At 38.5% G+C, this 16,440-nt stretch overlaps 1 protein-coding gene across 2 annotated transcripts in view; it reads left to right on the top strand.

Moving 5' to 3' along the window:
- The window catches only part of ARHGAP10 (Rho GTPase activating protein 10), a 154,080-nt gene that overhangs the window by 127,549 nt on the left and 10,091 nt on the right, over positions 1 to 16,440 (top strand). For both annotated transcript variants that reach the window (XM_051790926.1, XM_051790925.1), the window contains 2 exons: positions 6,114 to 6,245; positions 7,706 to 7,797. In XM_051790926.1, coding sequence (XP_051646886.1) covers positions 6,114 to 6,245; positions 7,706 to 7,797 — 224 coding nt within the window. The remainder of the gene's footprint in view (positions 1 to 6,113; positions 6,246 to 7,705; positions 7,798 to 16,440) is intronic.

Here is a 16,440-nt window from a genome sequence, read left to right as displayed (position 1 = left end):
GTATGTGCTGTAATCAATCTTTCTGTGGACCTCTTTCTGATAAGGAAAGATTTGTTACTGTAACTGGTCCCTTGTTGTCATGAGATTTCTCTGTGCTTTTACAGTACAATGCCCTATGCCAGGGTGTATATACAGACCTTACAGACTTACCCCTCATGGTGCTGGGTTTTCAGAACTGGGCCAGAGTCTTCCTTTTCATTTGCAAGTCCCCTACATTATCTGCATGATCACTTCTTCATTCACATCATGAAAACTGTCTTGTTCCTCAGCTGGAGAGTTCATTTTTGGGATCTGAGACTTCAGGGTCTCTGGGTTTCCCAGAGAGGTGGAACATGGTGACTTCTGATGGTTGTTCTGGGTGGAGGTATGATGCAGGATGTGGAGTAGCCTTCCTCAAGATGATACTGTCTGAGTATCTGTTTACCTTGCCTGTTCTTCTTTCCCTCTCTAAGCCTTTGGGATTTTGCAATTGGAGGGGATGGAAAGCATTCCTGTCCCTCAAACCTTTTCACTGAGCGTGTGTATGAGTGTGTGTGGGTGGGTGCACGGCTTGTTAAAGCAATTACATTTCTGGGCTAAGAATAGTAAGATTCATAGTTTCCAAACTGAATCCCACCTTGGATGCTGCTATTGGAGCATGCAAGATACAGTCCTGACAGCCCAAATGCTGAAGGTGCTCAAAGACCAGAGGAAAAATAGAAGCACCAATGTAAATGGCTTTTCAGGAACATGCAAGGGGCCAGTGGCAGATAAATAATCGAGTCTTTCTTTAATTTCTTATACATTTTTCTTTATTAGTTCCCGTGATACTAAAGTATTCTGTTACCCAGCTCAATGGTATGTAAGTGCTACACTATGGGCATCATTTTTGGATTTTAATATCCACAGAGGCTTTTAAAATGGTGATGAGAGCTGTGCTATGCAGCATCCTGAGCGCTTTCAGGGTCTTTGTGACCAGGCTGGAAAGAAGCTACTCATTCTTCATGAAATCTCAAGCTGTTCAAATTCCTGGTGAGCACACTGATATTAAAAGAACCATCAGATGGCAAGGGAGGGCAGAGACAGTGATGCTCTGAACATAACAGAACCCTTTGACATAGTTATTAATTTTGTTTGACTGCTGACTGAACTCCCATCAGCCTTGTTATATTTACATCAGTAGACTGCATGTAGTCTCCTTAAAATTGTAGTAGTTTCTTTTTTACTTTCTGGCAGTGGTGTGAATTTGCAACTTTACATAAATGATGAGTGACTTCACTTTCGGTGTCTTGAAAACTTCTTATAATATCTAGTGTCATCATCCTATTTTATTAAAAGAAGGTGCTTTAACAGCTGTTCGGTCATTGTGCTTATTTTGCAGTTTGTTTTTGTTTCAACTACCACCTCTTCGGTGACTCAGCAGTTTGGGAGCCAGTTTAGCGGAGCAGGCACTTCTTTTTGTACCCTATTATTATGCAAGCAGAGCAAGAGCCCTCATTTTGCAGCTCCTTTGAAACAGGCATAATGTAACTTAGTCATGTGGTTCATACAAAATAGTCCTTGCCATCTCCTTGTCTTCCACTGGGCTTGACAGCAGCACTGCTGTGTGAGCACAGGATAAGTTGTGTGTGTGCTCAGGGCAGGGGATGATGTGGATGCAACCACTGTGATGAGCTAAAGTTCTGTCATTTGTGGTTTTTTTTTCTCCTCTCTTTTTCTTTTATTTTCTTTGCATGATTCCAGTGAACACAGCCCCTTCTTTTTTTTTTTTTTCCTTAAAGGAAACAGCGGTGTGCCATAAGCTTATAGATGTACATACTTCACTTTTGCTTTGTCTGCATTATCATTTAAAAATGCTTTAACTTAGGACAGCTGCTGTAGGCATTAGCTTTGGATTTACCAGACTGGCGTGAAAGATCATTTCACTAATGTGTTAGCTGCTTCACTGAGACTTCACAATCCAAGTTTAACAAAACCTCTATTTCATTGCTGACTGATGTGTTCTGTATAAATGAGGGTTCTGGAATGTTGTGTGCATGTCACATACTTTAAATTTTGAGGATAGAGTTTCTTTTCAGGGGGAACAAAGCTGAGGAAATTCCGTCCTTCTATTTTGCCTCCAGCTTTTCTGCAGCTACGACCATTTCTAGAATTTTGCCCGTGTATTTTTCTCCTCCCCGCTCACCAAGGCATAGGGGTTCTTAACTTGCAGGAAGATCTGGTGGTGGACAGTACTGAGTTGCATATTGAATCAGAAATAGCTGAACCTTTTCATATACGCTGTTGTCTTACAATGAAATCTTTCAAGAACACCTTCACTGAGTTTGTCAGCCAGACGCTGTGATACGACAGCCATGGGGCTGCCAAACTTGTCTATGAAACAACTCTTCTTTTTTTTTTTTTTCCCCTCAGGAGTTGCCATGTAGATTCTTTTCAGAGTCTCTGCCTTGCTCTCAAGATAAGAGACTGCTCTTTAGCTGTGTTACCTTAGGAACCAGCAAGATAAACATCCAATAAAATCTTGTTTTCAGGAGTTTGTTTCTGAGTATCAGTGCAAAATCTCTAGCTTATTTTCAGTAAAGCTATTCCCCCTCCTCCCTTTTCCCAATGCTCAGTATGCTAGACAATAACATTTTTTTCCTCAGACAGAGATGGTTATGTGAGGCTGTTTTTTTTTTCTTTTTTCCCTACCCTCAGGAAAATGCATTTCCTTCATTTTAGCCTTTGGGAGAAAGGATTTCTTCAAGATACCTTCTTAAAGTTGAGATGCTCTATGATAAGGTGTGCAATACTTTCTAATATGTCGTCATCTTGATAAACAAGGTGTGCAAAGCTTTATAGCAGGATAGTCTTGCTATCACAAGAATATTTTCAAGGAAAAAACAGTAAAATCTAGCCAGTTTCTTGCTTACACACCACAACATTGGAAATTATTTTTCTTATTGAGTAAAACCTTCTGTTTTAACAACAAAATTAAGTGGTTCCTGAGATAGCCAAGTACAGTAAATAAAAAAGAACAAAACCAAACCCATAAATTCTAGAATGTGCTTAGTAGTTAAAGCTATAAATTTTTCCCCCTTCTTAATATGGTGAATCTATTGCTGTTGAAAAGAGGGGTTTTTTTTGTTTCCCTGCTGGCTCCTAGGGTATGATCTCTTGCTGGGTAACCAGGAGCCTAAAGTGGCAGGCGAATTCAGGAGCCGTGCTGCAGTGCTTTCCCTACAGCTGAAATGTATTAAGGGAATTCATCAAAAAAGTGGGGAAGGGAACAGCCTGGCACTCCACGTACCTGCACTTCTGGAGTGTTTTTCCACTAGAACTGTTGGAGTGGCTCAGAATTTGTAGAAAACCTGCCAGTTTTAACATGCTTTTGTATAATGCTGTCTGGTACAGGACAGTGTAGTCTTACTTGTTGATAGATAACACTTCTTGTTGAGTCTCTGTAACTTGAGAAATAAACATGCCATGACATGGATCTGAAGATTTTATTTCATCTTCTGTTCCTTTACTTGCACACCTTTTCTTTTGTGGTTTTTTTTTTTCTTTCCTCTCCAAGTCTCAGCAAGAAACCATCTGTTATTTATTACAAGTATTCTTATGAATGACCACTGCTTTCCTGGGTTGGAGAGTTCCTTTTGTGTCTTCTCTATTCTGAGTATCTTTGAAGTTGTTAATTCTGTATCTTAGGTGCAGGTGTTTTTTGTTTTTCTAGAGACAATCAAGTAAATTGCATAGATTAAAGTGATGCATGTAGCAATGAAACATTTATTAAGTGGAAGATTTAATATTCACTTGCTGAAAATCAAACAGCATACATCTGAGGTAGGCACGAGAAGGCCACTTGGTGGAATATTCTTGAATGGTGATTAGTTTGCATTAGAGATATTTTAATACTCTGGTGGTGATATGCTTGGAATATTATTCTCCTATTTTCTATAGCTTCACAGGTTTCAGAAATGAGTCTGACACCAATCTTAATCACAGAATCATCGAATGGCTTGGAAGGGAACTTAAAGTCCATCTCATTCCAAACCCCCTTCTGTTTGAATTTAATCAATTTGAATTTAATAAATAGGAACACAAGGAAAATATTTTTCCTTTAAGTCTCAGAGTTGTTTTACATAGAATAGTTTAGCCTATTCAAGTAGGATACTTTTTTTTTAAATTCACTTTTGAAAAACTTCTGTCTTAAGTTCACCGACTGAGTTAAAATTAATTCTGCATGTATACATTAGGTGTGGTGAATGGTGAAGAAATAATTTGCTTTCTGGCTAACTTTATAAAATTTACAGTACCACTGAGAATTTTTTTGTCCTCATTATTTAGAGAAAAGGATACAAATGCTGGTTTTTCATTTTTTCGTTTTTGTCTCTGAATGAGGTCACTTTTAGCAGAAGGATTTTGTTTTATCTGAGGAAAATTTTTCAATTATTATAAAAATGGGAGGAAGAGAACAAGTTCAAGTAAAAGCAAAAAACCCTAAATTATGTAGGTGCTGTTCTTCAAAGGTATGTCATTATTGGAAAATGTAAAAAATTGTGTAGTGGAAGATTCACATGCAGTAAAGAAGACTACTCATTCTCTTCCCAAAGTTAAGCATGAAATATGGTTATAGTCAGCATAATCCAGCTCATCATTCAGCTTAATACTTATGATTCCTTTCTTTACTTGGTAAATCTGATAATTTTTAAAAGCAGAGCATGTTTTGATAAACCCTTCTGGTTGTGATCTCAGCACACTGAAGTTTCATTTTTATTAGGGGCATTAACTGTAGAATGCTGTTTCATACGCTGTGAATTCCAGTTTTCATCCAAATGCTTCCTGACACAGATCCAAAGGAAAAGCTATTGTCTTGTTAAGTAAGGAATGTGACATTCACCACTTTACAATGTACTAAATTTAAAAATTAACGATCAAAATTAATGTCTGCTAAATATGCAATTGCTAGAATGACTATGAGATATATTAGCTAGGAGAAACAGTTTGTGAAAGTTGAATTTGATTATAAACCACATTATGCAAACCAACAAATATCCCAGATATTTAATTTTAATAATTTTAATAGCAGATTAAAATCAGCTATCTGAATTAGGTTTCCTGCTTTCTTTTAATCATTTACAGTTATAACTAGGGTGATTGTTGATCCCTTTTTTGCTTTCAGTCAATCCACCTTGATTAGGTGTGAATTTAGACCTCCACAAAAATCTTGACTGAATTCCTAGACTTTGGTGGTATTTTGCAGATTTATGTTATCTGAGAGGTTAATATTGGAATAAGACGAACTCATAAGCACTGTATTGTGAAGTCAGTACTTCTGAGTGATGATTCCTGCCTGAATGCTGTTTGTGAATGATTTTAATTCTGTTTCTGCTTAGAAACTGCTTGAAGTCCAACTCTTTGCTCCAAAGATATACTGCCATTAAATGTTTGGACTGTTTGTTGTTTTGTCCGTGCAACCCTGAAACGTTTTAGTTCTTTAGGGAAATTAGGAGCCTCCTTTATGTTAGGGATGACTTTGTGTGTTTTTCAGCGACTAAGAAAAGTTTTAATTTTGGCTGCTATTTCTTCTCCTCCAGAAGAGCAACTGTGTGCTCAGCCATTAAGTTAATGCCTATTTGAGCAGCATGTTGGTGAGGGCAGCCACTGAGGCAGTATTTACCCAGCTATGAGAATGAGATCTCAATCCAGAGCCAGCATTGTGATCCCAGTGTTGTAATAGCTGCAGCCTCGTTAGAAATCTTCCCAGCCTTAGTATAGCACTGAGAAGGTTTTTAAATAGATTCGTCAAAACTTGTGAAGGCAAAGTGGCAGCTCAAATAATAGCCTGCTACATGCAGTTTCACTGTATCTGTCTTTATTAGATAAGGAATGGGGAATTTTGCCTTTTTATTGCTTATGTCATACCTCTCAGGTAATTTGTCTTAGCTTAGGATGTAGGGAATGTAGGAGGAAGGTCTTCAAGGAGGAAATGCAGAATCATACGGTGGCCATTTCTGCAAAATCAACTCGACAATATTTTTGGGTTTGAATTTGAAGGTCTAACGAGTTGTCTAGTTATAAAGATTCAAACATTTTGGTAAAATAATAAGTTTTATTCACATTATTAATTCTGCCTTGAATGTATTTCCTCTTAGCCCCGGTCAAAGCCGCCCATCGATGGTCTCGTGGATGAATGTTCCATCTGCTAACCCAGCTGCCACAAATACTGCACTATCCACTTTCTTCTTCCCCAACCCTGCCACTGGGAGTGAGAGAGCAGTGGAAAGGTACGGTGTACACTACAACTTTTGCTGGCTATTTATTTACCTCCTTTTTCTGTATGTTTTTAAAAATAGCTAATGCACGTCTCCTGTGTTATGTGAATGATTATCTCAAATCAGGAAATGCAGTGTTAGCAATATTGACAGAATAAAATCACTGTCTGTCTTACTTTTCCTTTGAACACCTTCCTTGGTAGAAGGCAGACAGATTGAGCCAGTGGCTTGCTGGTCACTACAAGCAGGGTGGGCAGTTCATAGTGTCTCTCTCCCACAGTGTTTCTCTTAGTGTCTTTTAAAATACAGATTCTTTCTTTTCTGTAGCCACGTTTGTCAGATGTAAGTTTCTCTTTCTAACCTACTTGCCTCTGAAACTTTCCTTTGTTTTTACCTTTTTCTGTTGTTTCATTCTTTTCTTTCACGCTTTTGTCCTGCTTTCCTTCCATCCTGTTTCTGCTTCCTTCCATGTTTTTGTCCATCTTTTGAAGTATTCTCAATTTTTCCTTTGAAGGTCTTCACCATCTCAGCTTTTCCCTTCGTAATATTTGAAGGAAAATATTTTTATTTATTAATAATATTTTCTTTTCTAATTCAAGTAGTTGGATGTATTCACAATTTATTCCCAACACTTTGTAGCAAAAATCCCATTTCTCAGTACTGGTTGCATTTTGCACCACAACTGCATTGTCTGTTTGACTGCAAGTTCCTTGGGGCAGGAAGAATCTTTCCTACTGTGTAGTTGTTGTTGTTGCCTGGGCTCAACAAAAGATGATTTAATAGTGTGGGTGCTGTGTCTAAACACAGCATTATTGGGCAGCAGCAGACTGTCAGTTTGCAAAGGCATGATTAATTAAGCCATGCCAATAATATTTACATATTCAAAGATCTCTGCTTATGGTACTTCGAGAAAATGAGTACTGTGGAGAAATTCATATTGAGGGCTTATTACTGAGCATCCTGAGAACACCTCTACAAGACTGCCTGAGATGTTAGAAATCTTGAGGAATTTAAGAAAAAACACCATCTTTGGTAGACTAGTAATGTTGTATTGTAAACAAACATAAAATGTGCATTCTGAGCAGTGATGGTGAAAAGCTGAAGTGCAAGATTCATGAAAAAATGTTTCAGAAGATATAACGATGATTAGTCTGTAAATTAAGTATCATATGCTTTGCTTACTATTGATTTCTTTGCTGATTAACACTTAAAAAAATTTTAACTGCAGTTGAAAGTCTAGTTTGTCATAAAAATAAGTGTGCATGAAGTTAGGAGTATGATATTCAGAAATACCAGCAGTAAGGTGTGAAGCTTTGGCTTTGGCTGTGTGTATGTATTACAAGCCTTTAAGGATGCATGTGAAATTGTGTTTAAACTTTCAATCATATTCAAATATGAATGGAAAGAGAATGGTTGAGAGAGTGTCTTCATAATAGCAAAAAGTCGCCGTAATTCATAATTTCATTTTTCAGTGCTGCCCACCGAAAAGCAAGAGCAGTTTATCCATGTGAAGCAGAACACAGCTCTGAATTGTCATTTCAGATAGGAGCAATATTTGAGGATGGTAAGTACTGCTTCAGTAAATATAAAGCAATGAAAAACAAATTGACAAAACTGCTAAAATGGCTTTGGATAAAAATACAAGTCTGAGTGCTATTCTGCCAATGTTACTGATGGCACACAGTTGGTGATGGAGATGTTTTCTGGTGTGAGGAAGCTATTTAACATATCCTTAGCTCTGTGAGGCAATGCTTTTGATTTTGGGTGAGCTTTCAATTGGTTGAATTTTTCAGCATCATTTGAATGTGTTGTACCAAAAAAAGGTTATTCAGTAATAGAAGAGAACATCTTGGCCTATGAAAATGTGTTTTTTAAAATGTGAACTACTGTTGTAAAATAACATGTGGGGTTTCATTTAAATTAAAAATAACTATTTAAGGATTTTCAATCAGAGTGCTAGGTAAATCAAGTGAACACTGGAGAGAAAAGACAGTGCTTGCTGTTTGGGTCAAGGTTTGTGTTAGTGTGTGTATGTACTTGTAGAAAAAGGAATATTCACTGAGGTGCAGAATGAAGACCTGTGTTTAAAGATTTCTACGGACCCAAATATAGCATTACATATGAACACCTGGAGAGTGGTTCCTCTGCTCAAGACTGTGTTGCTTAGTGAGCTTCCATGTATCTATCCTTCAGTAACTTCACAGGCACTTCAAACTCAAAGGAAAAGTTTTAGGTTTTAAACCTTATGCCTACTTTAATACAAACTCTGAAGATGCTGAAGGCAATGTTACAGTTTCTTCTTCTCACAAGGAAATTCCTAATATAAGAAACAGATAGTATGGAATGGCTCAACATGAGCTGGACAAATTCAGAAATTCTTGTTACTTTAATGCAGTTTAATAATAATTCTAAGCAGAAATTAGTTCTTAGCAGCAGCAGGGTACGACTGCTGTTAATTGGAAGAACTTGGTAAAAAATTACATTCATACTGAAAACCAGAAGACTCTTAGATTTGGCCAAATACTCATCCAAGTTTGGTGCAGACTGGGGAATTCAAAGTGATCTGAGAATTCTGTCCCTAAGGACCTTCTGAGTTTAGTATTTCAGTTTTTCATTCTAGAGGCAGGGGGCCAGTAAGAGTCATCTTGATCTTTAAAAAATCTGGAAATTCTGCAGTGCTGACTCTTCTCATCCGTTGTCAGCTTTTAGTTTGCTATCAGGTCAGAAATCTGATATGTGATTTCCAGAGGGAAAGAGGTATTTAATACAGCATGACCAAACACACGTAGGGGAGGTACTGCCCAGTCATTCAAATACTATGTGATAATCTTTCGTTGCATGCCCAGTGAAGGAGTATTCCAAATTTCCAGTTTACATCCAGCAGGGAAAAAGTGTACACAGATGGAAAACATCAACCTGCAGGCATTAAAAAGCTAACTAAGTATTTCTTATATTTCCCAAAATGCACCCTGTTAACTCTTAGCACTGGATCAAAAGTGTGTGGGGGGAAAGTTTTTCTCGTAAGTGAAAATCTTTTCAACTCCAATAGGATGTTCCTAATTTGTTTCACAAGATGAAACAAATGGGAAGCTCAGCAAAAATCTTATTTTTTTAGTGTGTATAACAACAGTGAAAACATTGCACAGGCATAGATATTTCCTTCCCCTTTTTTGTGATGCTTATTTTAAAGCAGGCAGAGCATAGGACAATCTTGTCCTCTGCCTCCTCCCAGACAAGTAAGTAGCAAGCCTGGTCCAGGCTCCAGTTCTGATTTTTTTGCAGCATAAAGTGGTCTGGGCTGCCCACTAGATTGTTCCCTACTAGCACACACTTTACAAAATCATTCTTGATGTTTCCTATTAGAGCTGCCTTGCAGGCAAATCATGTCTGAATCAAGTTAGGTGGGAAACCTTTTAAAGATGAATTAGCTAAGTGATTGCTCTTTTTGAAGTTCTTAACACCAGCTATTTTAATTTAAGTTTTTAAAAACATGACTGATAGGGATCTTCAGCAGACATAAAACTGTGTACAGGAAAGAAAAATCAAGTGCATGGTGGAAAATATTTGATGTCTAGGAGAGGCATTTCTGATGCAGAACATCTAGGGTTGCACACCTGTTGTGTTGGCATGGGATAAGAAATTCTTTCAAGAAACAGTTGTTTTGTGTGAGAGCAATGCCAGGATTCTCTTCTTGTGTAATGAGATCTCTAGAAGTGGTGGCAAAGCTACTGTGATTTGTTGCATTACAGCCTCAGTTGAGTTTTTCAACTGGAGAGTTGGATTGTCCGAGAACAAGTATGGAATTTGACTCTGGCATGTGCTGAAAACTATTTCAACTGTAAGACTCTTTTTCCAGCTCATCCTACAAGTAAGGTTGGAAGCTTGAGAAAAGGTTGGACGGATTGCATTTTGAAAACCTAATTGCAGATTTCCAATGGCAAAGATCACGTTTCCTTAAATACATTTGTTTTGATTTGTTCCACTGTATCTTGGTTATTTTATAGGTGTTGTCCTTGCCCTGCAGGGCTCTCACCCTGCTGTGATTGGGTAGGCTGTGGATTGGCAGAATAAAGAGGGAGAGCATGAAAGTAATAAGGCAGCAACTGGATGTATGTAATAAGTTCATGGTCATTTCACATGGTTCCCAATAGATTATGTCATGGATGGCTCTGTCAATATGAAAAGTTATTCTCGTGCAGAGTGCAGACCAGTCTCCACACTTGAAACCTCTGTTTCTTTTTGTACTAGGCACCCTTGTGTCTATGCTGGAATCAGATTCCAGTGAATCAATTCAGGTTCTTTAGTTACTCAATTTAAATTCCCATATGCCCTAATAAAGCCCCCAAATGAAGAATTAAAGTAATAATACATCAATTCTGCAGCTCTACCAATAACCTTAACTATCAAAGTGACAACGCATCAATCAAGTTGACATACAGCTAGTATCAACCATTAAAGTAACTGTTAAATTAATGTCTACTAAAAAGTGCTGCTTCCATTAGTGAGGGTTTTATCCATCTCTCCCTTCTCCACCCTGCATGTCTCACTTTTCTAATCCTGTTTCTTTCACCTCTCACTATTTGGTTATTGAATTTTTTTCCTTTTTCTTACCTGTCTTTTCTGCTTTGTTTCTTTTTTTTTTCCCTTCCCTGTTCTTCTTGGTCTGTGTCTCTTGGTCCATGGATGTTGATTGCAGTGGTTCTCTCTTACCTGTCCTTACTCTGGATGAGTCCTTCTGGCTGCTCTAGCCTCAGACAGGATAATGGCATTTAGTGAAGTACAGTCTTGCATCTGTCATAGCTGCTAAATGTAATGTTGGTAATGTTGGTGCAAGAAGGTAAGGGTTTAACCTTTGCTCCCATCGCCATTTCCTGTTTCTAAATGAGAAAAAAAATCTGTTTGTCTCACTCTTCCAAGGTTAGATTTGCTAATATTTTAAATTCAACTTTATGTCACCTGATAGGAATCTGTATAGAATCTTAGCATTTTCATGTTCAGGAGTTTTCACTAGTGCATGTACATTGTGCTACCCTGAATTCCACAGTCTTTCCATTAGTGACATAGAATATAAATGCTAAGGCACCATCTGGTAAGTTAAAAAGAAAAGGCAAAGTTTTCTATTTAATTGAATTGTGTAAGAAAATGAATAATGTAATCTGAACAATATCCACTGTATTTTTTTTTTTAAAATCTTCAATTCAATTTGCCTTAGGCTGTGCCAATATTTTTCTTTCCCAGTTGTTACAGGCTGTATTATTGACAGCACATAACAATATAATTCAAGTGGTTAGAGGCAAAGCTTGAAGAGTTTGCAGCTGGATAAGGGCACATATGGGAAGAAGCAGAGTATGATCTGAGATTGAGAGAGACATATGCTGGCTGTATATTTCTGTTGTTGTTGAGGCAGATATTCCCAATAACCATGGAAAGAATAATCAGACTGCCTGGCATTGAAATTTTGCCAGCCTTGGAGCCAAGTGTTATTAAATTTCTGGTTCTTGAAAGAGACTGCTTAAAATTCAGTAAATGGGAATTTCACTCGGGAGAAGTGTTTTAGATAGAGTAAATGGTGTTTACACAACAAAAATTCCTTGGCAGTATTGCTAGCAGGAAGGCTTCCTGAAAGCTTGTCAAGATAGCTCTTATCAAGGCTTTTTACAATTTTTAAAATCAGGTTTTAGGGGAGAGGAAGTATGAGGAAAACTGAGAAAATGTTTTTTTCCTCAGGAAAAGTGGGGCACCCATCATTCCTACCAAGTATAAAAGGAACACAAAAAGCCATGTTCACATGGCCGTTGTCATCCCCCTCTATCTCTCCTAGTGTAACAAAGTGCCAGGCTTAGTTAATGTCCCTAGTTTTGACTCCAAGGCACTCTCTGCCCTCTAATTGATGCTGTGGCTTCTGGACTGTCTGTCTTCATGGTACTGACAAATGAAGGATTCATTCAAAGAGAAGTGGTGCTCCCAAAATACTGTATTTCCTTGTACGTGCAAATTGTTCTTTTCCTGAGGTAAAAAATGAGGATAGAGCTACTTCTTTGTGTACCTTTTGTCTGTGGATTTCAAAGCACTTGGAAACATTCATGTGAATTAATTATCTTCATTTTACATCTGGAGAAACTGTGGGTGTACAGGCTGTGGACAGATGTTCTCCTTTTCAGAGAAGTCCATGCCTTTTGGAGGTAGTTATCTCAAACTGCTGCTGAAAGTTACAATTCCTTCACCAATAACAAGTACCAGATGAGCAATACCAAATCCCTACTGACATTGCTAGAAGTTTTTACATGTCACTGAAGGTAGTTTGACCTTAACCAGTCTGACTTTGCTCCTGCAATAATAGTTGTGGAAGCAGTGATCTTCAGGAGAGAAATGTTAAAGTGGAAGATGTTACACCTGATGCATTTTACCTTGTAGTTGGTGTGTGTGCAAGACTGTTGGACATGTTCAGCTGTCGGGTGGGTGGGAATCATTTCAGGAGAAAGACCCCAAGTCTCACAGATTGGTGAGGTTTTATGTTGGTGACACAGGTCACTAACTTGTATTGCAGGAACTCAGCTTGACCAACCATTTACTGCTTTAGAGTGAGCCAAGTTATTCTTTAGACACTCCATTCATCGTACTGACTAGATCTCCACCAGCTGTAATAGACACTTGGGAAGTCTGTAAGCTGAATTCCACCTTCACTAGTTTGTCATGGTGTATCAGTGTGTTTGCTTTTGTTCACAAGCCTGAACCCTTATGGGCAGACTGTTTTATTTGTGGGCACACAGTAAATTTTCGGCAGGTCAGGAAGAAGATCCCCTGACTCCCAGCCCTCTGTCCTGTCCACAAGATAATTCTGCTTCTCACAGCATAATTAAGGGAAACAGCAAGTTCTGAAATTCCAAATTCTATGCTAACCCTAAGCATGCTAAATGTTTCTGTATTTCTCCAAGCAGCTTTATCCATAGGGATTGTTTGAAAAACCCAGAGGGATTTCTAAACACAGAAGGCTTGCAAACATATATTGTCTTTTTAATTTAATTTCCTAATGAAAACTTGGCCAGTGTGATTGAGTTCTATGGAATTGAATTCTGGTGCTGTTGTGGTTTTAGCAGTGAGATTTCTGTTGTTCTCAGAATGTGAATCCTCATTTATGTAGTTTTTTGGGGTTATTGCTCTGATTGGCAAAATAGTCCTTCAGAAAGGGAGATCTTCTTGTGCCAGGCACCCTGCATGTTAGATTTCTTCCCAAAATTGCTAGTTTCCACAAAGATGGGGAAATCAAGTGTGAATCAGTGTCTGAATTGATCTTGCTGAAGTTAGTGGCACCTAGACAATGAACTAATAGTGCTGTGGAGATGAGTCTTGCTGTCATGTGTGCTTGAGAGCTGTGAAATGTTTGAGCTGCCAAAGCAGAGCGAGGTCTGCTTGTAGCATTGGGTCTTTGTGAACTGCTGTTTGCAACTTTTATGTATTTGCAGTTAGATAATTGTAACATTGGCAATATGAAAGCTATTTCCTATGGAGCATACAGAAAAATAAGAAGTGCTGCAAATGCCAAGTTGATTTTATTGCGTTTCTTGATTAGGTGAAATCGGAAAAGCTTTTACTTAAAGATCTCGTTACAAGTTGCAAGCCTGTAGAGTTTTTTTTTCCCATTTGAGTTGAGTGATTGTTCCAGAGCACTTGCTTGTAATACTGATGGTCAGACAACTTCCTTCTCTACCCTTTGCCTCCACTATAGTGAGACTACTGAGGAAGCCAATGTCCCACTCTGAGCTTTCAACTTTGCTGCTATTTCCACTGTCCTAGGAGGTGATAGCTTTTAGTGGTGTTTCTATAATTGGTCTTGTTGTTCAGTCTTGCTATACACTCATTAAACCTTGCTGAGAATACTTAATTTTTAATTCTCTGCTCTGTACCTTTTATACTACAAGTATCCACTCCTCCTGTCCATAGCTGACTTAAGACTTATTCCCATGGGATGACTGGTCTAGTAACGAGTTGTAGTTTTAAGGCCAAATGTGTAGTTTCTGCAGCAAGGTATTTTTATATGATGCAGGCCTGAGAAAGTGCTAAGAACTGTAATCGTTGTTGACTGAGAAGAAATGACAGAAAGGGGACACTATGGAACATCTTCTCTTGAGCAGGGTATTTTTTCAGAAATAGCCTGTGTCCTGGGTTTAAGAAGAGCTGTGCACGATAGAAAAATGGCTTTTCTTTTTTCTGTGTGTGGTTAAGTGGTTTTGATTTTAAATGAACGCGTGCTCTTGTACCCAATACTTTGGAAATGGATTAGCAAAGAAAACAGGATCACTGGAGCTTAAAGCAGCTTGACACTTGGATGGCATCCTGATTAGTATCATGTACCTGCATAAGAAGTCAGTGATGTACGTAGGTATCCTTAACCCTTCTTGCATATGGTGATTTGAACGGGGGGCAGAAATCTTACCTGACGTGTCACCACAGCTGCTGAATATTAGGAATTACTTTTTAGTGTGGTTTTTTTTTAAATAAAGACTGATCTCTAAAAAATGGTGATCTTAGGAGTAATCAGAGTGATAATTATCTTTTCAGTCTTCATTGAGTCTAAAAGAAACTTATGCCAACAAGTGAGACCCTGAGCTGTGGGATGTGCACAGAGGGTATTTAATTTCCCAAGCATAGAGCTCAGTTGTACCGTTTATGTCTCATCTTCTGGGCTGAAAATGGTATTTGTCTCAGAGTTTACTATTATCAAACTTGTTTAGAAAATATTTCTTTTTGAAATTTGCTGTTGTGTAGAGTCAAGTGATTCAGCATAGTCTGAACATTTCCTCCCTGGGTACATTTTAGGTGAATTTAAATTTCAGTGTGATCCCCTTAGATTAGGGCTTCCCTCATTTTGAACAGGCCTTTGATTTATAGACACTCACATGCCAGTGATATCTATCCTCTTTCTAATATAAACTGAGGTTGAGCTCCAGAGGACTAGTAGAAATTTCCTACTTTCAGGTTTTCTAGTTATTTTTCTTCCTGACCTGTCATTTTTTCAAGTTTTGTTTCCTGTAATACAGATGTGCTCAGTAGGTATGGGAGACTTCGGGGAGAGGTTTGGCTGGCTGCTGGCACATTTGCTGGAACGAGCAGAATTACAGCTCCACTGCCGGAGGGAGGCTTGTGGTGGTGTCAGCAATGCGGTTTCAAATGCATGTGTACTCTGTAATTGTGGAATAAAAATGACAAAGGGAGAGGAGGGCCTGCTAATTACTAATAGTAATGTAAGTTACTGTGTGTGCAGAGATCCTAAAAGGTAATTTTCTATGTGTGTTTTTCCTTTGGAATCTTTCTCTCGAACACTTTCATTACGAGTGTAAGCCCAGACTTCTGTTCTGAATCTAAACTATCAGTATCACTTGAAAGCAGTTTTGTTTTCTGGGTTTGTTGGAGGAATAGCTGTTGTTTAAAGTGTGGTTTCTGAAGCTTCTAGCTTCGCTGTCTGACAATAATAGGACACAAGGAAAAAAGTAGGGGAAAGTATGTTTTTTAAGTGCTCAAATTTAGAGGAGCCTTACAATGCTTTTGAAAGTGAGACTTAACATGTTGCTCTCTCTTAGCTGTTATTTCCCTGATATGTAGAAGGCTACAAATATCACATTCCCCAATGTGTTAATGTGTTTTAAATAAAGTACTGACATGGCTGGCAGCATGTTTCAGCATTTGTCTGATCTCTTCCCTAAATACTGTCTGTCTCAGAAGCACTGTGAGGATAAATTAATACAGTAGAGAGTATCGTAGGTTGCTAAAAAGTGTGGGATTTTGCAGTTACATAGGTAGGTAGATACCTGTATCATATCCTCATAAGACATCTTATAAGGGAATTTGAGGACTTCTTGGTCTGTTTTCCAAAGAAATGTGGCTTGTGCTTCAACTTCCTGTCAAATGTGGTCAAATGGGATTTAAAGGGCTGCTGGAGCTGCACGTGGTCTGCTGGAGATCTCCTGCGAGGCAAATCAGCTGACTAGGGGGTGGAACCCAGCCCATCCACGAGGGATTTCAATGGCTGCTGGGAGCGCCAGCGACCCGAAGCGCGGTGAACAGGAGCGGACAAACACCTTTTGATGTGGCACTTTTTCCCACGTGGCACTTTTTCCCACGTGGCACTTTTTTCCCACGTGGCACTTTCCCCCATGTGGCATTTTTCCCTCCACGTGGCACCTTTCCCCACGTGGCACCTTTCCCCACG

Source organism: Manacus candei, unplaced genomic scaffold (assembly GCF_025592945.1).
Source record: "Manacus candei isolate 608988 ecotype Guabito, Panama unplaced genomic scaffold, ASM2559294v1 h1tg000028l, whole genome shotgun sequence".
Taxonomy (NCBI): domain Eukaryota; kingdom Metazoa; phylum Chordata; class Aves; order Passeriformes; family Pipridae; genus Manacus; species Manacus candei.
The sequence above is the reverse complement of the archived record's forward strand: the minus strand, read 5'-3'. Positions and strand labels throughout refer to the sequence as shown.